This window comes from Labeo rohita, chromosome 2, assembly GCF_022985175.1.
Source record: "Labeo rohita strain BAU-BD-2019 chromosome 2, IGBB_LRoh.1.0, whole genome shotgun sequence".
In the NCBI taxonomy this organism is placed as follows: domain Eukaryota; kingdom Metazoa; phylum Chordata; class Actinopteri; order Cypriniformes; family Cyprinidae; genus Labeo; species Labeo rohita.
The window spans coordinates 36153220-36179980 of NC_066870.1; the positions used below are offsets into that span (position 1 = coordinate 36153220).

The 26761-nt window shown below is 33.6% G+C and overlaps 1 protein-coding gene across 1 annotated transcript in view; it reads left to right on the forward strand.

Annotated features, from left to right (window-relative positions):
* The first annotated feature begins 2404 nt into the window (after nt 1-2404).
* The window catches only part of LOC127181520 (CUGBP Elav-like family member 5), a 192554-nt gene continuing 168197 nt past the window's right edge, over nt 2405-26761 (forward strand). The window contains exons 1-2 of the mRNA XM_051136301.1: nt 2405-2833; nt 13836-13918. Of these exons, the coding sequence (XP_050992258.1) occupies nt 2467-2833; nt 13836-13918 (450 nt within the window). The 5' untranslated portion in view covers nt 2405-2466. The remainder of the gene's footprint in view (nt 2834-13835; nt 13919-26761) is intronic.

Consider the following 26761-nt stretch of genomic DNA (forward strand, 5'->3'; position numbering starts at 1 on the left):
AATGAGTTCATAACAGATGTCAAAAAACTGCTGTTCTTTTGAGTTGTTTTTGACAATTTTGCCAAGTTTTTTGTGGGGGGAAACAGGCCTGTTTTGTTTGGTATCTTGGAAAGTCATCCATGGACAAGTATGTATGTAAAAAATGTAATGTAATAAATGAAATAAATAAATAAATACAACAATCATAACTGAAGTAAATTTTCCAAAGAAAATACAATTTTACTCTTACCACTTCAAAAATGTATTTTCATATTTTTAATTAAACGTTACTTGCGGTTTCTTTGTAAATATTGTGAAATGTACTAGCAATTTCTAGGCGAAAACTTTCAGTAATCCTAAACTATGATTTTGTTTGATAAATTTCATATTTGTGAATTTAAGTCCAAAATAATATTACTTTTAAAATCTATCTATCTATCTATCATTCTATCGTTCAGAATAATTATTCTATCATTCTTTTGTTCTGTCATTCTGTCATTCTATCATTCTTTGTCTTTTGTTCTATCTATCTATCTCCATCTATCTATCTATCTATCTATCATTCTATCTATTGTTCTATCTATCGTTCTGTCGTTCTATCTGTCATTCTATGATTCTTTCAGTCTATCTATCGTTCTATCTACTGTTTTATCGTTCTCTCGTTTTATTGTTTATTCATTCTATCATTCTTTTATTCTGTCTGTCGTTCTATCTATCTATCTATCTATCATTCTATATCGTTCTATCATTCAGAATGATTATTCTATCATTCTTTTGTTCTGTCATTCTGTCATTCTATCATTCTTTGTCTTTTGTTTAATCTATCTATCTATCTATCTATCGTTCTGTCTATTGTTCTATCTATCGTTCTGTCGTTCTATCTGTCATTCTATGATTCTTTCAGTCTATCTATCGTTCTGTCTACTGTTTTATCGTTCTCTCGTTTTATTGTTTATTCATCCTATTATTCTTTTGGTCTGTCTGTCATTCTATCTATCTATCTATCTATCTATCTATCTATCTATCTATCTATCTATCTATCTATCTATCTATCACTCTGTCTATCTGTCATTCTATCTATCTATCTATTTATCTATCTATCTATCGTTCTGTCTATCTGTCGTTCTATCTGTCGGTCTATCATTCTATTATTCTTTCATTCTGTCTGTTCTTCAATATCTATCTATCTATCTATCTATCTATCTATCTATCTATCTATCTATCTATCTATCTATCTATCTATCTGTCTATCTATCTGTCTATCTATCTATCATTCTATCTGTCTGTCTGTCTATCTATCTATCTAGCTATCTATCTATCGTTCTGTCTATTGTTCTATCTATCGTTCTGTCGTTCTATCTGTCATTCTATGATTCTTTCAGTCTATCTATCATTCTATCTACTGTTTTATCGTTCTCTCGTTTTATTGTTTATTCATTCTATCATTCTTTTGTTCTGTCTGTCGTTCTATCTATCTATCTATCTATCTATCTATCTATCTATCTATCTATCGTTCTATCGTTCTATCATTCAGAATGATTATTCTATCATTCTTTTGTTCTGTCATTCTATCATTCTTTGTCTTTTGTTCTATCTATCTATCTATCTATCTATCTATCTATCTATCTATCGTTCTGTCTATTGTTCTATCTGTCGTTCTGTCGTTCTATCTGTCATTCTATGATTCTTTCAGTCTATCTATCGTTCTGTCTACTGTTTTATCGTTCTCTCGTTTTATTGTTTATTCATTCTATCATTCTTTTGGTCTGTCTGTCATTCTATCTATCTATCGTTCTATCTATCTATCGTTCTATCTGTCGTTCTATCATTCTATTATTCTTTCATTCTGTCTGTTCTTCAATATCTATCTATCTATCTATCTATCTATCTATCTATCTATCTATCTGTCTGTCTGTCTGTCTATCTATCTATCTATCTATCTATCTATCATTCTATCATTCTATCGTTCTATCTGTCGTTCTATCATTCTATTATTCTTTCGTTCTGTCTGTTGTTCAATATCTATCCATCTATTGTTCAGAATGATTATTCTATCATTCTTTCGTTCTGTTGTTCAATATCTATCTATCTGTCTATCTATTTATCTATCTATCTATCTATCTATCTATCTATCTATCTATCTATCTATCTATCTATCTATCTACTGTTTTATCGTTCTATCTTTTTATCGTTTATTCTATCTATCTATCTATCTATCTATCTATCTATCTATCTATCTATCCGTGTGTAGTAGCGCAGTTGACTATTGGTCGGCAGGTGGCGCTAGGGGCCCGCGCATGTGAGTCGTGACCGCGCTCGGCTCTCATCTCATCTCCTCCTCCTCCCGTCAGGTGCGGGGGGCGCGAGCGTGACATGTGTCGAATAGAAAGTGAGCGTCGCGTTTCCAGCTGAGCGCGTACTCTCTCCCGGCGCGTGTGCGTGCGTGTGTATGTTGTTATTATTATCGCGCTCTCCGCCGCGCGCAGAATGGCTAGATTCACCCAGACTGAAGCGAGGAGGCAGCAGCATCCTCAGCAGCATCCTCAGCCTGCCCACGCCAGCCTGCTCCTCTCTGGACCGGGGGCGGTACCGAGCCAGGCAGCGGCACCACTGCTCCTGATCCCGCACCAGCCCCAGTACGCGCACATCACCTTCCCCAAGCCCATGAACGGCTCAGAGCCCATCTCCATCCACCCCGACAACGGCACCATGAAAGACCAGGATGCCATCAAGCTCTTTATAGGACAGATCCCGCGCAACCTGGAGGAGAAGGACCTCAAACCTCTTTTCGAACAGTTTGGAAAGATCCACGAACTGACTGTCCTCAAGGACCGTTACACAGGCATGCACAAAGGTAATGATGCTTTTGAATGGCTGGTGAGGGCTTTGGCCACTTATGTTACATGTTATATTATGCATTACGAGCTAAAAATATGTTGCCTTGTTATTGTTCACCACTGCTTACTTCTAAACATCAATTTTATTCTGTTGCGCACATATTTATTCTTTAGGCACAGAGCGTGGTCTTATTTTGCACTCATTCTGCTCTCTCATGTACCACAGCCAGAGCACGATTACAAGCGATTGACATCTGACAGCATGCATTGATGGAATTCAAACCAAAGTCTTTTTAAGACTATCGTAGCCTGTTTTTCATGCAATACACTAATGCATTGTAGTTTTGTGTTTGCACACCCAGTTAACCATTCTTATGAAATAAGATATGTAAAAAAAGAGACAAGTTTACACATTGGTATTTATGACTTTATATGTTTTAAACATAATATTGCATGCACAATTGTCCTTTGCACACTGTGCACACTGTGCACTGTTCTTATATTTGATCTCAACGTGCTTCCTTATGCAATATTAAACCACCCTGGATATGATTTCAACAGATTGTCAATTGAATCTACCTCTCACTCTTTAGGGTGACATGCTAGTTCAATATTTACTCAAAATATAAAAATCAGATTTCTGTTGCACATAGATTTATTCATCATGCACACTGTGTATTCTCATCCTAGCCAAATTTCCCTCCCTCACGCTGTTTTTGAGCACAGTCAGTACTATTGCAACTGACTGCCATCAGTACATGCTGTCAGATGCCATTCAAACCTACCTCTGTCACTGTTTTTCAAGTAATATGGGCTACTTCTCATGTAGTACATTGATGCATTGTGTTTTTGTGCTGGTTCACCCTGGTAAACATATATTATGCAATATAAGATTTGGAATAGATAAACACTATTATTTACTTGACCTATAAGCATCAAATTTGTTCTGTTGCATGTACACAAGGCTATTTGTCTCTCAGATTATATTGAACCACACTCAGTATGATTGCAACTGATTTCCATCAGATGCTGTCAGATGTCATTCAGACCCGTCTGATGTTGACAGATCTCTCTTGTTCTGTTTCTCACACATTGTGCTTTTCTGCTTGCGCTCACCCATGTCACGACAATAAAAAGGATGCTGGATGTACCGTGGTCACTCCCACTTGTGTATCATCTCGTATTTTTGTGTGTGCTCACAGAAGTAGGGCAGCCCCGCTTTGCGCGCAGATGATGCATACTAAGAGCTCCCAGTGCACGACGTGCACTCTTCTTCACTATGTGAAATGAAACATTTGGTGTGATGTTTCTCATTCACAGCAAAACGTGAACCTTATATTACAAGATAATTCTTGCATTTAATGGTTCATTATTCGTGTTTGGCATTTGAGTTCTTTATTTGAGCAAGCATGCATTATTTTTTCCATATTCCCAAACAAAATCTCATCCAAATGAATGCACCAAGAGAAATTAGGACATGATGCTTTAGAAAATAGCTGGTTGATATGGATCCTTGTAATGATTTTTTAAAAAGGTAGGCCATTCTTTCACTGAATTGAAGTAGTCGATTCTAGACAAAAATGACTGAATTGTTGTCGTACAGTAAGAGTATACACTAAAATAAAGGCTCTTGATTGGCCTCCATGGAAACTTTCCATTGCAGAAAAGGTTCTTTATATTGGAAAAGGTTATGCAGATTATTAAAATGTTGTTTACCATAAGAAAATAATGACTCTTTTCACTGAAAGGCTCTTTGGGGAACCAAAAATGTTTTTTCTTTGTCATTGCAGCAGAGTAAACCTTTTGTAATCTTTATTTTTAAGAGTGCAGAGCTATAAAATGAATGTGGAAAGAATCTCAGATTATTTGGTTGTGGAAGAATTTGATGAGAAATGAGTTCACATTGAGATCTCTTCTGAAATTCTAGAAGATGCATGTAAGTTTTTCTCAGGATGAAAATGAAACCAAAAATCTTATTTGCATTTAACTTCATAGTCTTGGAGAAACAAATAAGACACTAAAGCAGTCTCATTTTTGCTAGCTCTTCCTTAGCAGGATCAGAATCTAAATTGTGTGTACAAAATATATTCAAGCTTAAAATAATATTTGCAATAGTAAAAGCACTCCTATTCCTCGATTTCTTTTTAGTCTTAGACAGGTCATCTCACTTGACTGAATCTCTAATTTGATTTGAGAGCAGTGCTTGAGGGACGTAATACATTTCATATGCGTTTTAGACAGATTCTTGCCAGGTTTTCTGTGATTATTTCATTTATTAGTGAAAGAAAACTTAGTCCTGTAATTCATTAAAAAACATCAAGTTAATTGAACTTGAAAAACCATTTAAAGCAACATACTCCTCAGTGAGTATCTGCGTCCCCCTCCCTTCTTCTGCTCAAAATATTCCCTCTTTCTGTCACGCTCAGAGGCACACACATGCTCACGCACACACCGCACAAATGAATAATGGTTTATGCCCATAGGAGGGTGCGAGAGGGAGGATGAATCAGCGTAGGAGGCCTGTCACACTCACAAACGCGCACACACACGCTCTCTGTTGACTGCTGTCTCAGTGGGACGTTATTAGTACAGTGCTGTTAGATTATCATTTACATTGACATTAAATTACTGCTATGAAATGCGCTTTATGAGTGTGCAAGACCTGCCTCAATAGGCCGAGGGTGAAATCGATGGAAAACAGCATTAGATGCACATTTCAATTACTCTTTTTCACAGCCCTGCTAAAAGAATAGCATAAGCCAGCCTAATGTGGTTCACTGGCCTTAGCTGGTTTATGCTGGTTTAGCTGGTCTCCCCAAGTCAAGGCACATTTGTTGAATCTGCTTCCCAGTAATGAACATGAAAATTCTGCTTCAGTTGATTCAGATGATTCAGATCAGTTCAGTAATGGTGTGAATGTTGCAAAGTTCATTAGTTATGAAGCAAACTCAGTTCACCTATAAAGCAGCTTTACAGAAATTAATAGTGTCATTATTTAGCATAGTTAAGTTCATCAAATTATGAAATAGATACAATTTTAGCTATAAAGGCAACAGTGTTGGATCAAGTCACTTAAGTCTTGATTTAATTCACTAAAAGTGTTGATGTTGCAAAGTTAATCAAATTCTGAAACAAATTTGATTCAACTGTAAAACATTTGTCATCATCCAGCTCAATTTAGTTTTTAGTTTTGTTCTCATCTAATAGTATCAGTGCAGTCAAATTGATATTACTGAATATTAAGTATCTTTTAAACCCTCAAGTGTGTAAAATATCTCTAAAACCAGCTAAACAGACCAGATTAGTCATTTTGGCTGGAGTGGGAGACCAGCTAACCTCTTTAGTGTGTTTAAGATGACTTTTAAAGTTTCCAAAAGCAATGATGCCATAGAAGAACCATTTTTGGTTCCTCAAAGAACCTTTCATAGAACGGTTCTTAAAAGAACCATTTTGAAGAACATTTAAAAAAATCTAAAGAACCTTTTCTGCATTTGATAGGTTCCATGGATGTTCAAGGTTCTTCATCGAACCATCAATGCCAATAAAGAACCTTTATTTTTTATAAAGATGCTTCATGATGCCATAGAAGAACCTTTAACCCCTGAAGAACCTTTCTGTTTCACAACTGTTTCTGTTTTTTTTTTGTGGCAAAAGAAGGTTCTTCAGAAAAGAATACTTATTTCGGCCAGATTTTAAGGCTTCATCACACATGCCCTTCACGGCAATCTCAAAATGCATTGAGACAAACAGTCCAAGATGGCAGACCATAAAATAGGTCAGCGTGCAATTATTGTTATGCATTTGTTTGTGCTATGCACTCTGAATTTTAGTTTTTACGAAAGAGTGGATGCGTATTTGCGTGTGCATCGCATTAGACAAACAGCCACAGCGATAAACATTAATCATCACAAGCAGCATGTTTACCGGCTTTCCTTTGACCTGCGTTCACATGCACACGTTTAATCAGGGTTGTCAATAAATGCCTGGATCGTGCCGTGCGAGTAGGTGCGTAAAAGCTTGTTATTCAGACTAACATCGGCACTCAACGACGGCGCAAAGAGAGGAGCGAGATGAAGCACTGAGGTAATTACTGTTTAGCATGATGTCAGATTATGAAAGATGTTGTAGGGAGTATTGGTTTGAGAAGGGAATTGTGGGTAATGAACCTGGACTGCATGCTGTAGACCCTGAAGTATCTGGTTTATATAATACAGTATGTATTACTTGCATTTAAAAGTACATCTCATCTTCAAAATCTGAAGTGCATTGTTAAAAACAAAGGTTCTTCAGTGGTTGAAGCCTCTTCTTGTCAAGAACTATTTTTAGCTTTGGGATTTTCAAGTTGCTATATGGTTAAAAAGTTCTTGATGTTCCATTATAGGTTTTTATTTAAAGCACCAGCAGATGGTTTTCTAAAGTGCTAGGGGATCAAAAGTTGTTTGTAAGACTTAAAGAAGACTATCAGACTGTTTTTCCTTTATTTTTAGGAGTAATCTTTTCTGTATTATTAAGGTAACCTTCAACATTGAGCTTTCTCAGGTTGAGGAATAGGTCTTTATTAGTGCATGTCAAGGTTTGCTTATAGAATAGTCAGTGCCGGGTTGTTTTCACTTGATCTCCATAAGAAAATTGCTGCATACACTCTTAAAAATAAAGGTGCTTCATGATGCAAGAACCTTTTTTTGTTTAAATGGTTCCATAAAGAACCTTTAACATCTGAAGAACCTTTCTGTTTTACAAAAGATTAAAAGATTATAAAAAAGTAAGAAAGAGATGGTTCTTTGAAGAACCTTTGACTGAATGGTTCTTTGTAGAACCAAAAATGGTTCTTCTATGGCATCGCTGTGACAAACCTTTTAAAGCACTTTTATTTTTAAAGTGTATAGTGTCATATAAGCTCAGCTGAACTGAATACTGTATTAATTTGCATTGAGTATCTGTATAGTATGATTGCTATATGATGATTCTCAGAATGTGCATTTGTTATTGTCATACATTTTGATGTATTTAGATATGCACATGTACATTTTATCTTTTATCTTGTTTATTTTTGTGCCGGCACAATCCACATAATGACACAATCATGCAAATTGTCCAGCAATCATTTCTGTTTCAAAAAATGCTGTTCTTTTGAACTTTCTATTCATCAAAGAATCCTGCAAAACAAAATGCATTGTAGTTTCCACAAAAATACAAAGAAGCACAACTGTTTTCAACTGTTTATTAGTAATAAGAAATTTGTCTTGAGCAGCAAATCAGCATCTTAGAAGGATGTCTGTAGGAACATGTGACACTGAAGGCGTAATGATGCTGAAAATTCAGCTTTGAATCCTTGAAATAAATAACATTTTAAAATATATTCAAACAGAAAATGCTTATTTTAAATGACAATAATATTTCACAGTATTACTGTTTCTGATCAAATAAATGCAGCCTTGGTGGCAGTTCCAAAATCTTTTCATGTTATTGAAAAAACATAAATTTAAAGTAAATATATTTAATCACAGCTTGTGTACAGTGTGTGTGTATATGCAAATAAATGTGACCGGCTCAGAGAACCAAAGGCAGATCTCGGCTGAGAGAAATGATGTCACAATTACATTTTTGACAGAAAGGCTACGTATTAAGATAAAGTCATATACCGTAATGGCTATTTAATGTAAGGGTAATGGAGGGTAGGAAGTCAACCGTAATTGCATTTCATTGCCCTTCCAACATGTGTAGTTAAAAAAACCTGTGAGAGGACCACATTTCTGAGCACGTTTATGATCTCTGTGCGGACGGTTCATTACGCTTCAGACAAATAATGAGATGCAATTGCATAATATGCCCTAAATATTAATCTTCAGAACAGTATGCATTCTTCAAATCATATGTCTTGTTGAAGTTTGCTTTGCCAAGCAATCAGATTGATGATAAAGCATAGTTTCTACATTTCAGCTGAAATATGTGGGGCATTGTTAAAATACTCATCTAAATTCATTCCAGTCCTAAAGCTGTTTTACGCTGAAGCCGCTTGGACGTAATGAAGTCATGTTGAGTTAAAACACCCACAAATAATTGCCAATAGAGTCGTTTAATTCAGAAATAACCTCAGAAGGGGTGTCCAGAAATGGTTTGGCTTCCAGTGTTTTGTGTTTGCTAGGCCAAGATTTATTTTAGACGAGAAAATGAAATTACTACAACTGAGAGATTTTAATATAATTTATAGCCTGTAATCCAGTGCGGCCTGTTTTTGGAGAGTTTGGGGGCAAACAGAGGAGATAAAGTTGTTTTTTATGGAACCACAAAATTCTTTCTTTTACTTTCTATCTCCCTATCATTCCCTCTCCCTCTCTCTTGCTTTTCCTTCCCACCAGGCTGTGATGAAATGTTATCAAAAGAGGATTTTAATGGAAAATGATAAGGAGATGACTATCATTTTCAGCTCCCAGAATGTATTGATCCGAGCTTGATACAACACAGATACCAAATAAACAGAATAACACCGCCTGAATCCAATTATCTGTCTCTATCTTAAATTAGCCGGTGTGTAATGCTCTGGTGTATAAAGCCAAACGCTGGGTTTCTTTCTGTAAATGCTGTAGTTGTGCAGTAGTGTCCTGAATGAACCCAATCATGACTATGATTGCTGGTTTTACTTAACGTTAACATGAAATGCCGTTTGCAACCCATTTTACTTGAGTTGACATGACTCATTTCTGACTGAAACAGGATGGTTGTATAACAGTTTTCAGAAAAATATGAAGCAGCACAACTGTTTTTTTAACGTTGATAATAATCAGAAATGTTTCTTGAGCAGCAAATAAACATATTAGTATGATTTCTGAAGGATCATGTGACACTGAAGACTGGAGTAATGATGCTGTAAATTCAGCTTTTCATCACAGAAATTAATTATATTTTTAAATATTTTTAAATAGAAAACAGTTATTTTAAGTTGTAAAAATATTTCACAATTTTACTGTATTTTCAATCAAATACATACAGCCTTAATGGACACTAAAAGAAGAAAACATACTTCTTTTTTCCATCAAGGATTGATTAGATTGTTAAAAGTGTGGTTCACTTTTACAAAATTTACAAAAACAAACTTTTTTTTTTTTTGGAATAACATATTGCAGTAAAGTGTTCACAATAAGACCAATATAAATGTATATATATATATATATTTTTACCATAGGTATAAGTTGTCAAGTGTGATTTTTGCCAAGCTATAAAAAGAGAAACATTTTTGGTAACATATTAGTACCTTACAGGAGAAGTCAACTTCTAAAACAAAGATTTACAGATAATGTACTCACCTCCTTGTTATCCAAGATGTTCATGTCTTTGTTTCTTCAGTCGTAAAGAAATTGTTTTTTGAGGAAAACATTTCAGCGTTTTTCTTCATATAATGGACTGCTATGGTGCCCCGAGTTTGAACTTCCAAAATGCAGTTTAAATGTGTCTTCAAACGATCCTGAATGGGGTTGTAAATGATGGAAGCTGAGGAAGAAGGGTCTTATTTAGCGAAACGATCTGTTATTTTAATAAAAATAATACAATTTATATACTTTTTAATCTCAAACGCTCATCTTGTCTTACTCTGTCTGCACTGTTTTTGTTCTGGTTCATGACAGTTAGGGTGTGTCAAAAAACTCAATCTCATGTTCTCCCTCAACTTCGAAAGCGTCCTATATCACTGTTTTACCTTTTTTGTTAAGGGTGTTTGATCTTCCTTGCATATTCACTGTGCATAGACTGGGTCAGTACTTCTGCAGCGATGTAGGATGATTTTGAAATCATTTTTGAAGTTGAGGGAGAAAATACGTTTTTCATACCCTGTCTTGAACCAGTATACACAGAGTTCAGGCAAAGCAAGACAAGATGAGCATTTGAGATTAAAAAGTATATAAGTTGCATTATTTTTATGAAAATAACCGATGGTTTCGCTAGATAAGATCCTTCTTCCTCGGCTAGGATCGTTTACAACCACATTTGGGATCGTTTGAAGCCGCATTTTAGAAGTTCAAACTCGGGGCACCATAGAAGTCCATAATATGGAGAAAAATCCTGAAATGTTTTCCCCAAAAAACATAATTTCTTTACAACTGAAGAAAGACATGAACATCTTGGATGACAAGGGGGTGAGTTACATATCAGTACTTTAAAACTTTATATCAGTATCTAAAGTGTATATATTAGTATTCTTTGAAAAGGTTCCACCCCAGTGGCAGTTTTGTACCTTATAGTGTAGTTTTTTGTTACGTAATGTTAATACATTAATTAACGTTTACTAATAGGACTTGCAAAGTCTTGCTGCTGTTTTTTTTTAAATGTTCCAGCTCAGCTTTCAATTTCAATAGATAATACGTCAGTGCAGTATAGTAAACTGTGAATGTCAGAATAGATTCATTGAGCCTTTAAACTAGTTTTACAACCTACTTAATCTGTTTTGGCATAGATGAGCTGCTAATGAGATCATGTTGATTTATAGAGTATGTTAGTCGTCTGCATGCTGTGCCAGTGTTCATGTATTATAGCGTGCTATTGTTGTTGAACGGACACAGGTGTGCAACATGAATGCATATGAGAGCTTTTACACTCTCTGCTCTTTCTAAACGCCGTTTTCTCTGTGTGTGTGTGTGATTAGTTCTACATGAGGTGGTCCGTTCGCTCCGGACACGTGGCTGCGCTCAGGGTTGGTTTGGGTCCATCTGAATGTGACTGGTTTAATTAAGGTTTACAGGTTACGCTAGACTACTGCTCCTATAACGGCAATCATTACAAGCCAATTATACAGGAGCTGTGAAAATATCGCTGTCAGAACAATGGATGGGAAAGCGAACAGGCTCCAGATCGCTCCGAACTGCTTTAATATTCCTTTGGATTCTTTGTCTGATCTTGGAGAGCCGGCTCTGAGGGGAAATGCAGTAGTTTTAATTCAGAGTATAATTAATTTATTTTTGTCTAAATGTTCGGCTGAATGTGAATATGAAGATGTATTTAGAAAAGAGGCTGAATAGAAGGCAATGTGCCTCAACAGTTTTAATTAATTTTGACCTTTTTTAATATTATTTTTTGCTAACTTTCTGATTAGTGCAAAGCCAACTTGCAAGACAGAATATAGATAATTAAGGGTTTAAAGTGCTATTGAAAATCTCCTAATCAAGCTGATTGCTAGGATGATATAGGGTGAATTAAAGTAATTTGGGACAAATCTACCATTCATTTCAATGACAAAAGTAGCTCAAATTACTTTTGTTCACCATGCTTTTCTAGACAGACTTACTATGAGGTTGTTAAACGATGGTATGTGCTTCTGTAAAAGCCATAATTCAGTGTTAACAATCAGTGTTATTTTTAAATTAGCTTTTATTTTCATATTTTCAGTTTTCAATTTAATTTCACAGTTGATATTTCACTTTTCATTTGTTTTTGTTTTTAGCTGTCATTTATTTTTATTTCAGTTTCAGTCATTTTACTACTTCAACTTTGAGTTTGAGTTCTTTATCTGATATTTGTATTTTTATTTCATTTTTATTTCAATTAATGAAAATGATTTTTAAAAGTTTAGCTTTGCAATAACAACACAGTTCACATTTAATGTTTTTTTAAAAAGTATTTGACATTTTTAAGTATTTTTTTCTTTTTAGCTTTTTTATTATTTATTTCAGTTTAAATAATTTTAGTACCTCAACTTAAATCATTTTATACGTTAATTTAATAATTTTTTTTTACTGTTTTTATCTAGTATTTTTTAATTTTCAGCTTTATTCCAATCCTTATTTATATTTTTTATTTTTAGCTTGATTTTATTATTTATTTCAGTTTTAATAATTTCAGTACCTCAGCTTAAATATTTTCATTTGCTAATTTAATTTAATAATTTAATTTAATTTAATTTTTTATCTAGTATTTATAATTTTCAGCTTTATTTCAACAACAGCAAAAACAGTTTTTAACAGTAAAGAATAATAAAGCTAACAATAATGTCACTATTCACAATTAATGTCTTATTAAAAGGTATTTTACATTTTACAAATGATTGTTTTTTATATGTGTATTTCTTTTTAGCTAAATTTGATATTTCATTTCAGTTTTAACAATTTTCCTACCTCATCTTAAATATATTTATTTGCTAGTTTGCTAGTTAAATTAAATTTAATTAAATTAAATTATTAAATTAAATTATATTAATATTTTTAATTTTCAGCTTTATTTGTAAAACGATTAACAATAAAAACGTAATAACAATAATGACACTATTTGCAAGTAATGTTTTAATAAAAAGTATTTGATATTTTTAGCCATTATTAATGGTTTTTACTCAAAGTTGTATGCATACTACACAACAGAATAGAATAGTAAACAGAAGCCATAGAGTGTGACATCATATCCTGTTGCTCATATTTGTTATAGGGTAAATTTATTCACATGCTTAAAGTCTATTGTGGCACCACCACTCGTACACCCATAAGAGAGAGAGTGCACAGAATGACGCACATGACTGATGCCTGATCATGGCCATTGGAAATCATTTCTAGCTGCTTGTTTGGGAGCAGAAGCATTGAACTGAGGTTACAAGGTCAGGGCAGCCAAAAACACTGGCGGGAGGGTCGTAACCCAGTTCCAAATCCACTATATCTTTTAAATGTGGCATTGTGTACTCATGACAAATTGCTTGTGATGTGTTTCATTTGTAAGTCTGCTAAAAGCAGGTGCTAAATTAATAAATGTAATAGATGTAAATGTATGTTAATTCTAAGTCAGTCATCACTATTTCTGTTGCTCATATTGGTACATTAGAATATAATTCTCTTGATCTTTTGAACACCCAAAACAACCGCGTAGCAATTCCGTGGCAACAACCCAGAACACATTTCAAGCGAGTTTCAATCACTCATGTTTGCCTCAGAACATAAAAATCTAGTTTACAACTCTGTTTTGTGATAAATGGCAGTGTGGAAGCGTAACACAGCTTTGCATGTGTAGGTGTGTGCAGTTGCGTGTCTGATTCTCGTCTCATTTTTACAGGCTGCGCGTTCCTCACCTACTGCGCTCGTGAATCAGCCATCAAAGCCCAGAATGCATTGCATGAACAGAAGACTCTACCAGGGGTACGTCTCTTTTAATCTCTCTCTGTATTTCTCTAATGGCTTTTCGTTTCATCTATTTCAGGCAGAAAAGGTCTAACCGTTGAACGTAGTTCAGTAGCAACTTCAAATGACACTGTTTTTTCTGTCTTCTTCTGTTTTCTGCGACATGTAATCAAGATTCCGTATGAAGGAAAGCTTAATGAAATAGTTCACTCTCATGTTTCTTGAAAGTCTTTTTGCGAAAATGTATTTAATTGTACTAAAAAAAGGTGTAGGATTTACTTTGAAACAGTTTTCACTCAGAAATTGCTAGTAAACTTCAAAAATGATTACAAATAAACAAATGACAAGTATTGAATTATGCATGAAATTTTGAAGTAGAATGATTGAACGCTGCCAAACACTCTCATTAAAAACAATATTTTTGGTTTTACTTACAACTTTGAAAAATGAGGTTGTTTCTCCTACACTGAAAGTGGTTGATGGTTATCAATTTCTGTCAAAATGAATTAGATTAATGAATTGACATTTGAATGAAAATTACTGCCTTTAATATTGTAATTATGCTTTTTATAGAAGCAATAAGGCTGAGGTGTTGCAGGTGTTTCTTTTAGTAATTTTTAAATCATTTTTACATAAAATTGTGCATTATGTGCAATTATATTATCATCAAGAGATTATTGAATATATTGTGATCAGTGTTGGGGAAAAGTTATTGTATTATAAAAGTAATGCATTACAATGTTGCGTTACTCCCTATAAAAGTAACTAATTACGTTACTTAGTTACTTTTTATGGAAAGTAATGTGTTATGTTACTTTTGCGGTATTTTTTAAATTTGGACAGGGCTTGCTTGTTTGTTTTTAATAAATAAAATTCTATTTTTGGCAAATGTAAAAGCCTCAGGCTAAAGGAAACGGTAATTCACGTCTGTACAGTAGAACGCAGAAGAAGAGAGCTCAACACTCTTCAGCAATAAAAAAAAGAAGAACAAATGTTAGTTTTTCTAGAGTAATTATGGTTGAATTGGATCATCGTAGGCCAGCAGCAAAGACACTGGTTAATTAAATGGGATTAAATACATAAAGGATATTTGTACTGTTTAACATATTTAATTATTGGAGGTTTGCGTCAAATTCTAAGTTGCATTTCACTGTTTTTGTTTATTTGGGTGAATTCTGAAGTTTTTTTTGTAAGTGAGATAAATTAATGCATGTCTAGAATTAAAGTAACATCTTACTCCCGATTTCTCTCAACATGGGGAGAGCTTTCAATCAGTAAATGGGGAGAAAAAGGTAACTGGTGTTACTTATTTGAAAAAGTAACTCTTGTAAATTAAAAAGTAAAGCGTTACTTTACTAGTTACTTGAAAAAAGTAATCTGATTACATAACTCACATTACTTGTAATGCATTACCACCAACACTGATTGTGATATATATTCGTTTACATAAGCACTTTTATGGTACTATTTGGTATGGTTTGGTTTGGTCACCAGTGTTGCCAAGTCCGCTGTTTTCCCATGGAATTGGGCTACTTTAACACAGTTGCCGCGAGTTGTTTTTTGATGTCCGCGAGTTGAAGCGACCCCAATAACATCATATTTAACCCCTGAAAAATTGTGGAACTCCAACAAAAAAACATGTATTTTTTTCCCCCAATTGGGCAGGTTTGTTGTGAAAACCTGGCAACCCTGCTGGTCACCATATAGTTACATTGTACATAAAAGAGCAACATGAACATTTTTATAAATGCTGTTTTTGTGGACTAAAGAATGTAGAAATGAGTAGAAGATGGTGCAATTGTAGTTTTTGCATTAACTATTTTTTTTGAAAGCTTTAAGCATTGGAACTGTCCATTTTCCTCCTTAAATTTTCATTTTTGTCACATTTCTCTAACGTCTGGTGGTCACTGGTTTCTGAGAGCAAACGCATCCGTCAGAAGTTTGTGCGTGGCAGATGTTAGACGTGTTTTATTTCATCATGCCTTCGGCTCTGTACTGTCAGTCTGCTCAAGTTCACCTCACACAGAGGAAATGATATTTCATTATCTGTTTCTCCTGCTAATTTAATGTTGTGTGCGTGATGGCAGAGCAGAGAAGAAATAGCAGATACACTGAGATTACTGGTGTCTTTTTCACTTGAAACGTTATTGTCTTTTTCATCTGATCTCCATTTTACCTCATTTTCTAGAAACTGCAGTTGTGATATTAAAGAGATTTATCTTTCCTACACACCTAAAGGAATAGTTCACTCAAAAAAGAAAATGTGCTGAAAATGTACTCACTCTCAGGCCATCCAATATTTAGATGAGATTGATTCATCATCAGATTTGGAGAAATGTAGCATTGCATCACTTGCTAACTAATTAACCCTTTGCAGTGAATGGGTGCCGTCAGAATAACAGCTGATAAAAACATCACAAGTAATCCACACCACTCCAGTCCATCGATTAATGTCTTGTAAAGTGAAATGCAGTAAGATATTATGACATTTTTAACTTTAAACCATTGTTTCTGCTAAAATATGAGTCCATAATATTGCTTTCTCCAGTAAAAAGTCGTCTTGTTTGAATCAGGAGAGAAATATGCACAGATCAATCACTGTTTACAAGCCAAAATGGTCCAAAATGGTTCTAAACTAATACTGTATGTGGGTTGATTTGCCTGTTTTTCACTATTCTTTTACAAAAAAAGGTTCCAAATGTTTTTTTTTGTTTTTTGCAGGGATGCCATAGAAGAATGATTTTTGGTTCCCCAAAGAACCTTTAAGTGAACAGTTCTTAAAAAGAATCATTTTAAAAATCTAAAGAACCTTTTTTCCCACTATAAACAACCTTTTGTGGAATGTAACCTTTTGTCAATGCTAGTAAAGAATCTTTATTTTCGAGTGCATGTGTGTAAATGGAGCTGTATATTTAGATGACGTGGGTTCCGTTGGGAATGTAGCATGAGTTAATCAGAGGTGAGCTGTAGGGTTTGTTTGGCTCATGTACTCATGTTGGACTGTCATGAGCAGACGTGTGGCTGCACATTCATACGCTCCCGTGGGGTCTATCGCTGCCGTGAGCCAGCTGCCGGAAAACACAACGCTGGAAAAGAGCCGCAGTAGATTTATGTAAAGGTTATGAACATTAACCTTGTTGGATCGCACACACAGATGCAGAAAAACACAATATGAATACTACCATACAATACATGCAATTCTGGAGTTCATGCACAGATACACACAGCTGAATCATAAGAAACCTGCTAAGAACATTTCCAGGTCACATTTTACCCCAACATCAAAATGAAAGAAATAAGTTGCCCAATTTGCCCAATTTAAAAGTGGTGATCATTCAAGTCAACATTGTCTTGTCAAACAATAATGCATTTTTCTATTTTTAAATATTTATTTTTAGAAAATTTTAAGCAAATATATTGTGTAATATGTGGGATTTTTTTTCAAATTGAATTATTTAATATTTAAATAGTTTATTGTAAAATATATATTGATTGACCAGTATTTTCTTTGTGACGACACGTTTTACCCTCAAAGTATGTTTTTATGTAATTCCTGTTATTCTGAATGATGATTTTCAATATTTTATTTAAATCAGCACAAATTAAAGGCAGTAAAACAATTACTTAAACACTTTATAATTCTATATTATATTATATTATATTATATTATATTATATTATATTATATTATATTATATTATATTATGTTATGTTGTTCTTTAGTGTCATGATACAGTTATCTTAATGAAAAATATAATTCAAGTTTATAATAATAATAATAATAATAAAACTTTTCCACATAATAAAATAATATAATAATAAAATAATGACAATTATAAAATGGATGTTCTTTAGGGTCATGATACAAATATCTTAATGAAAAAAAATTGTTAAATATTTTAAGTTTGGGGTAGAATATTATATTTAATAATAATAATAATAATAAATAACAACAACAATATAATAATAACAGTAACAACAACAATAATAATAATAACAATAACAACAACAACAATAATAATGATAATATTATTATTTTTATTATAATTATTATTATGTACCTTTTTCACATTAAAATAATAACAGTTATAAAATGGATGCGTCATGATACAAATATCTTAATGGAAAATGTATTTTTTATATTATATTTTAAGTTTGAGGTAGAACATTATATTTAATAATAAAAATAATAATTAAAATACTTGTTGTTGTTGTTGTTTTTCACATTTTTTCACATTAAAATAATGACAATTATAGAACAGGTGTTTTTGTCATGATACAAATATCTTGAAAAATAGAGAAAAAAAATTAATCTTTAAAATTTGGGGTGGAATATGACTTGAACATGTTCCTGACAGGTTTCTTGAAATTCACTCATAATCTGATGTCCAAGCAAACCTGCTTTTCTTAATATGACATTATGCACAGTGCATTGTAATATTACTAGTCATAATTTGCAGTTTTATACATGTGTAATGAACCCTCAATGTGTCTGAATGGAGCCCAATTATAGAAGCAGGCGTCTTAAAAAGGAATGTGCTACTTATGAGGTGTGTGTTTCTGTGTATGTGTTTGGAGTGGGGTCACTGTAAAAGAGAGCAGTAGAGCATAATTTTAGGCTGGAGAGACTATTTCAGGAGCAGACGGGGTGTCGGTGGAATAACAGTCAGTCATGTGACACCTGAACTGGTTTAGAAATAGGAAACAGCAGTCACTCGCTGGCTTGTTTTTTTTTGGCCGGCTGAGTTTTATTCTACTCTGGGATTGGGACAAATGCTTTTAGTAAATGTGGTTTGCAAGATTTAGTTTGGGCTTCGTTAGTCACGCCGAGCCAGATGCTTGACAATTAGCATCGTTTTACACCGGGTCCTAATCAGATGCAATGGTTGAAATGATGGGGAGGAAATGAATGGTTTCCTCAAAAATATGAAGCAGCACAACTGTTTTCCGTCAGTTTAAATGTTTCTTAAACAGCAAATCAGCATATTAGAATGTTTTCTGAAGGATCATGTGACACTAAAGACTGGAGTAATGATGCTGAAAATTCAGCTTTGAATCACAGGAATAAATTACATTTTACAATATATTCACATGGAAAGCAGTTATTTTAAATCATAATAATATTTCACTATTTTTAATGTATTTTTTAATCAAATAAATGCCTTGGTGAGCATAAAAGACTTCTTCGAGTTCATAGATCTAATGCAAAACTGATGATTTGAGCACACAATCAATCAAACAGACGTTCACTAATATTGATTAATGCATGTTGTATTGTTATCACGGGTGTGAGCTAGTCAACCCTGTTGTATAATTCACCGATTTCCCATGAAGTCAGTCGGCGCAACTGAAATGTCTAAAGGAAATTTATGGGGTTTGTGTGTGTGTGTGTGCGCGCCGTTTCCTTACTTTCCTTTTATTTAAGAGCTCTATCGGGTTGTCAGATTGTATTGTTGTACTATGAGGAATTATTGCGCTCTGGTTGGTTCAGCCACAAGAACTACAATATAATTCATAACTAGGGTATTTATCAGAGAGATGTCTGGGAAGCAGGAAGAGGAGAGAGACGGAGCGCAAAAGAATATAAATAGAGGGAGCTGGAAGATGAATAGAGTAATATGCGCAGGAATACGCCGGGGCGCGTCGAGTTTAGCGGAAGGGAAAGTAAAACGAGAGATGGTATATGCAAACAGGGTGACGAGGGTCATGTTGACAGCCTTGGGCATATATGTGTGCACTTCTATGTGTGTTTGTTGAACAGAAAGCCACAGCCGGGCCGGCAGAGTTCCCGCATCTCCATTAAGCGTCTGCGGAAAGCGGGCATCGGGGCTCGAGAGGTCAGAGGAGGAAGATGAGAGAGACAGAGAAACAGCGAGTCTTACACTTGTTTTGCATTCGTACGAGACATTATTGGACAGTTGGGACAGAAAGGCCATTATTTTTTCATCTCAAATAAAAGAACACAGTAAAACGAGATCAGAGGCCGAAAAAATACATATGAATCCCTGCCGAAGGCACGTTTGGTGCTAGCCTGACATTTGGCCTGTAATTTTTCAGTCCTTCTCCATTTTTTTTTTTTTTTTTTTTTTTTGCTTTTTGTTTTTTGTTTTCTCCAATTTTTGTATAGGCAACATGATATTCAGGGCTCCCACAGTCAAGGTAAACCTGGAAATATCATGGAATTGCAAATGGGAATTCCTGGAAAAGTCATGTAATTTAGTAAAATCCTGGAAATTCGTGGAAATTTCTCAAGTATATATATATTTTATTCTTATTCTTATAATTATGCTCAGCTCAAAAAAGATTCTGCTTATGGAAATTAATAAAAACCCAAAACTTGTTGTTATGCTTAGGTCTAAAATATTAATTTGGCTCATCTTAAGTTAAGAATCATTTTAAGAAAAACCATCTGAGAAGCAAAAGTCTCTCACTTATATTTTATGTTATGTATATGACTTACATACATATGTGCATATATATATATATGAAGAGTTTCCTATTTTTAGTTATTTTTACTTAATCAAAATAAACCAACTGCAGTTTGATTGTGATTAAAAAAACATTATCTCTATAATATAATATCAAGAAAGATTCTGCTTATGGAAATTAATAAAATCCTAAAACTTCATGGACATGCTCAGATCTGAAATACTTATTTGGCTAAAAATAGCTCATCTTAATTATTTTATGTTATGTATATGAGTTACGTAGATATGAGCATATATAACTTTAATTATATTATCATGTTTTCATTGTGTTTTGTTGTGTTAATTAGCTGTATTTTCTATTGTTTTTTTTGTTTTTTTTTTTTTTCTTAATCAAAATAAGCCAACTGCAGTTTAATTGAGATGTTTAAATGTTTAAAAAAAAAAAAAAAAACATTTAAAAAAAAAATTAAAAAACATGATTTTTGAAAATTGGAGTTATCTGTTTTTGCAAATTAACTCCTTATATAATATAATATGATACAAACACAAAATGACAAAATGACAAAAGATGCAGATAGGAGAAATACAATCTAGGAAAAATACAAATAAATATATAGGAGAAATACAAATAAATCAAAAATAAACAAATAAAAAATAGACAAAAATGATTTAATAGTTCTGCACTTTTTTATATATGGCAAATAAATACATAAAAAGTCAATTGATAAATAAATTATATATATATCATCCAGTAATCATAGAAATGTATTGGTTTAGTGGTGTATGAACCCTGAAAAAGCCATTCGCAACCTGCTTTACTTCTGTAATGTGACATTTCTAAGTGCAACAGAATGCATTATTTTTGCATGTAATCAAGGCTGTAAATATGGTAGGTTTTGTCTTCATGTTGACTTTACTGGCCTGTAAGAACATATAGAGATTGTCGTATAGCAATTATCCAACAATTTTTGACAGAATTCTGAACTCACAGAAAATAATTTGATGACAGAAATGAATTCACATGCGATACGGAACTTACACTAATTTGTTTTAGTTCAGCAAAGCTTATGAATCCCTGCGGGGCTGATTCACAGGAAGACACAGCGATAACAGCAAAAACCATTGTGGACACACAGTCCGCATATATTTAGGGAAATTAAGGAGCGGAGGAGAAAAACATAGAAAAGAAAGCCTGGGCTTCAGCTGTGCTTCGTGTGTTGAATTATTAGTATGAAACCATTTTATATGATAAACAATCCTGATGCTGTGTTGAGTTGCCAATGCACGATGGACTCCAAAGCAGAACCAGTTGAGTGTATAATGTGGCTATAGGGGTCTATAATGGTTTTCATCACCATGTATAGATTGTAAATAGCAGTTGTGTATTTTCAATAACTCTGAGGCTTTGGGAAGGATCACAGCTGGGAGTCAATCTCAATAGAGCTCAGCTGTAGATACACAGGATCTGTGTGTGCGTGTTCGTTCTCTATCCGCTGTTCTCGACATCCTTCAGCGCGGCACAGCTTGAGGGATCTATAGTTGCCATAGAAACGGCAGCAAGCCTGTTATCAGTGTAAGTGTAATGAGAAAAAAATGCAATTTCAGCCAGCACACATGCACACACACGCAAACACGCTGCCAGTGGACGACCGTAGTTGCACCTTTGCTTTTCTTCGCCGTATTGTTTTACAGTTCATCTAAAGGTGGTGTATATTCCTCTGACATGCTCAGTTGAGTTCGGTGTTAGTTAATCTGCATCGAAAAAAAGCTTTGTCTCCGATTTGGGGGAATGAAGACCCAAATTAGTTTTTACAGCAAGAGAGCTATAAAAATGTATAAGGATAATATATCGGTAGTTCACACTTCATAGTGATATCTGTGACTTTTGATTGCAGGCTTTGGTGTGTTGGGAAATCTGAGCATGTTTGAGACATTATTGAGATCTCTTCTGAAACTCTATAGGACACACATGTGAGATTACTGGATTTTTTGCACTATGTGCAAATAGCCCACCTTGTTGGCAGAGGCTGTTAGGCTAGTCAACACTACGAAAGACAACTGTCAAATAACAGCTCCAGTGGTGTAGATGGTAAACTGCATGCCATAGTCTTATTGATGCAATCGACCCGAGTTCGAATCCTCCTTTTGCTGAACATTTTTTCCTCTCTTTTTAAATTGCATATCATGTCAGAAAGGCATTTATTTTTAATAAAAATTAAGAAAACAATTGAAAAGTTGAAAATAAAGTATCGGGTATGGTTAGGGTAGGTGTTACTGTTATTGTTGCATACTGTTTCATAATGTAATACAATACTGAGGTGCAAATATTTGCCACTATTTGCAATAAGTAGCAGAAAATCCTGCTATTTTAACATAGTGTACATAGAATCTATTTGTCTATCTACTTAGTTTAAATAACCTCTATTGCTGTTTTCAGCAAATAGCTGCTGCTTTTTTTATTTTTCTCATGGTTTTTGACTTTTAGGGTCTCCGCTCATGCAAAATAATTAAATCCTAAAACTTCTGTAGTTATGCTCTGCTCTAAAATATTTAATTGGCTTAAAATATCTCCTTTTAAGTGAGTTGCTAAAAAATGCTTTTTAAGAATTCTTATTCATTGATGTGAAACGTCATGGTAAAATATAGGTCATAAAGTGTGGGAACTTTGAGGAAAAAGATCTGAGAGGCAAAAGTTTATATTCTGTTTATATTCTGTGTATTTTATATATATTTTACTTTAACACTTTAATAATCACTACTACTATTCAAAATTTTGTGTTAAGATTGTTTTTCAATAAAATTAATAGTTTTAATCAGAGATGCATTAAATCGAAATGTTATAAAAGATTTTTATTTCCAATAAATGCTGTTCTTTTGAACTTTCTATTCATTAGAGCTGCAAAACAATTAGTCGTGATTCAAAATAAAAGTTTGTTTGCATATTATATGTGTGTGTACTGTGTATATTTATTATGTATATATAAATATACACACACACATATATATATATATATATTTAAAAAAAATTGTATGCATTGTATTGTATTGCTTGTATATAAATTATATTATATAAGTATTATTATACATAAAATTTATTTTACATTTTAATCTAACGTATTTAGATTATATCCTTAATATATACATGTATGTGTGTATATTTATATACATCATTAATTTACATAGTACACACACATATAGTATGCAAACATAAACTTTTATTTTGAATCGATTAATCGTGACTAATCATTTTGCAGCTCTACTATTCATCAAAGAATCCTGGAAAATATATCATATTTTGCAGCCAAACTGTTTTCAACATTAAAAATAAAAAATGAAAAAGAAAATCTGCATATTAGAATGATTTCTGAAGGATCATGCGATACTGAAAACTGGGGTAATGATGATTTGTATCACTTGAATAAATGACAAAAAAAAAATAAAAAATACATACATATATATATATATATATATATATATATTATAAATAATAGTAATAATATATTTAAAAACTACAGTGCTAATTTTTCATTTCCTTTTTTTTTTTTTTACTCTTAATTTTTATGAGATTTCAACATTTTCAAACCTAAAATCAGCAAGATTTTATTTTGGCGGGTTGCTGCCAAATGTGCTGTTTTAGCACTGTAAAGTGAAGCGCGTCAGTGAATGTTATATGTATGTGTGTATATATATATATATATATATATATATATGATTAAGAAATCAATCTACGTAATGTATATCTGCATCTTTTGTCATGTTGTTGTTGCTTTATAAAAGCAATAAACCACTTTATGACACGTTTTATAGTCATATAGACATTTGCATTCTGTGTGAAGAAGGTGCTTATAGCAACACTCCTTAACCATGGTAAAATCACAGTAAATCACAACATCACATAGTTTATTGCCTGCTAAACTAAATTAGTTCTGAGTAAATTTGAACTATATTTCAGCTCATCTCAGCTCAAGTCTTTTCTTTCCCGTGTGCTGCTGTGTTCTGCAATGGCATGAAGGCTGAATATGAGAATGAGGCCTTTTACATAACAAGTCATAGAGAGAGAGAGAGAGAGAGAGTTCTATGTTGCTGCCACTTGGCGATGACCTACAATGTAGGCGCACACAGTCACACATCAAAACGAATAACGATCCAATGCTGCGCTCATGAATTCTAGGTCACTAAGTCCCGCCCCCATGCATGTTTTTCTTTTTTCATTTCAAAGTGCAGCAGTAATGTGATGTGCTGCTGGAGTCGGCCTCAGGCGAGTGTGTGTGCACGTTTGTTTATGAGTGCACTTTATCAGATGCGTGCATACATATGTATGCTGTGGTATACTGGTGTGTGTGTGTGTGCTCCTCAGCAGCTGGAGTTGTGATTTCTGCTGACAAATTCTCCATGTTGTCCTTCATCCTCAGTGGTCACTCCACATCTGCCTCACAAACAGACCTGTCCGTGTGTGTGTGTTTGTGTGTGTGAGTACAAAGACCAGAAGGTATGATGATATATACTGCCTTACGATATTTACTTGTGCACTTGACAAAGGAACTTGCAAACTCAGGAGACTTCTTTAATAATCAAGTTTGTCCTTAAATTTCTTAGGAGAATTAAAAATACACACAGATGAGTCAATAGTGGTCATACAGTATAGCACAGAATATACAGTAGTCAACATGAAGTGGATCAAAACCTTTCATCAAAGTTGTCCAAAAACAACCAAAACAATACCCATTCTTGTCTTAGGACAATTTGATGAACTTTTTTGATCCACTTCAAATGTTGACTACTGTAGAGCTATAAAATAAATGCACACTACTGTTCATAATTTTGAGCTCTGTAAGATTTTTTTGAAAGATTATTACTTTTATTCAGCAAGCATGCATTAAATTGATCAAAAGTGACAATGAAGACATTTATAATATCTAATCCTAAAAAAAGATCACAGTTTTCACTAAAATCTGAAGCAGCACAACTGTTTTCAATATTGATATTGATAATTAGAATGATTTCTGAAGGATCATGTGACACTGAAGACTGGAGTAATGATGCTGAAAACTCAGCTTTGCATCACATGAATAAATTATATTTTACAATATATTAAAATGGAAAACAGCTATTTTAAACTGTAATAATATTTCACAATATTACAGTTTTTACTGTATTTTTGTTCAAATAAGTGCAGACTTGGTGAGCAAAAGAGACTTCTTTTCTCAAAATCTTATTGACAAACTTTTGAAACTTTTTATGGTTGTGTGTATTAGAAGAATTTGATGAGAACTGTTTGAATTCATATCGAGATCTCTGACTTTTCTTTGAACACTTAGTAAATCTGATCACAGTTTGAGACATTTTCTGAGAAGAAACCCTACATTTAAGCAAACATCTCCATTTAGTCTCATTAATGCCTGGGAGAAATAGTATTGTAGATATAATCATAATTGTGATTAGTCTTTACTCTAAACTTTTGTCTCCAAACATCTGTGTATTTATGTTGTTTTATTTAGTCCTGAAGGGTAAAATCCAGCATATAATGCTGTGTCTGTTTCATTAGGACTGATGTAGACCTTTACACAATATTTGCATCTTTGATGTTTTTGAAAGAAGTCTGTTCTCACCAAGGCCGCATTTATTTGATTAAAAATACAGTAAAAACAGTAATATTGTGAAATGCTATTACGATTTAAGAGATTCTAATATATTATGAAATCTAATTTATTCTTGTGATGCAAAGCTGAATTTTCAGCATCATTACTCCAGTCTTCATTGTCACACGATCCATCAGAAATCATTCTACACTCAAAAATAATGGTGCTTTAAACACAGCGATGCCATAGAAGAACCATTTTTGGTTCCACAAAGAACCATCTCTTTCTTACCCTTATAATCTGAATAACCTTCTTTTGCCACAAAGAAACTTTTGTGAAACGGAAAGGTTCTTCAGATGTTAAAGGTTCTTTATGGAACCATTTAGACAAAAAAGGTTCTTCTATGGCATTGCAAAGCACCTTTATTTTTAAGAGTGTAATGTGCTGATTTACATAATGCATATAGTTGCATTGCTTTATTGTTAGCTTAAAAACATGCAAATGGAAAAACCAATTGTGCATCTTCTGATGCATGCACTTTTCTGTGATGTATTCGTATGCTAAACGTATTTAGAGTTTTCCAAATCAGCGATGTATGATTTTTACTTAAGATGCTGTCTTTGTAGGCAGCTCAGTTTGAAACAAAACCTGTGAGTTTTATCTACAGCGTGAAAGAGGCTGCAGTGGATCTGTGGTAAATGTTATTGACAGGCAGCTATTTTAGGTCTCGCTCACGGCTGCCAAACGCATGATGTAGAGCTGCTGTGTTTGGCACCAAATAGCGCTGTCATTTTGTTTGTGTTAGTGAGTGTGATGCTAAGCTCTCAGTGTCCTGCTTGATTTAGTGAAGTTGAC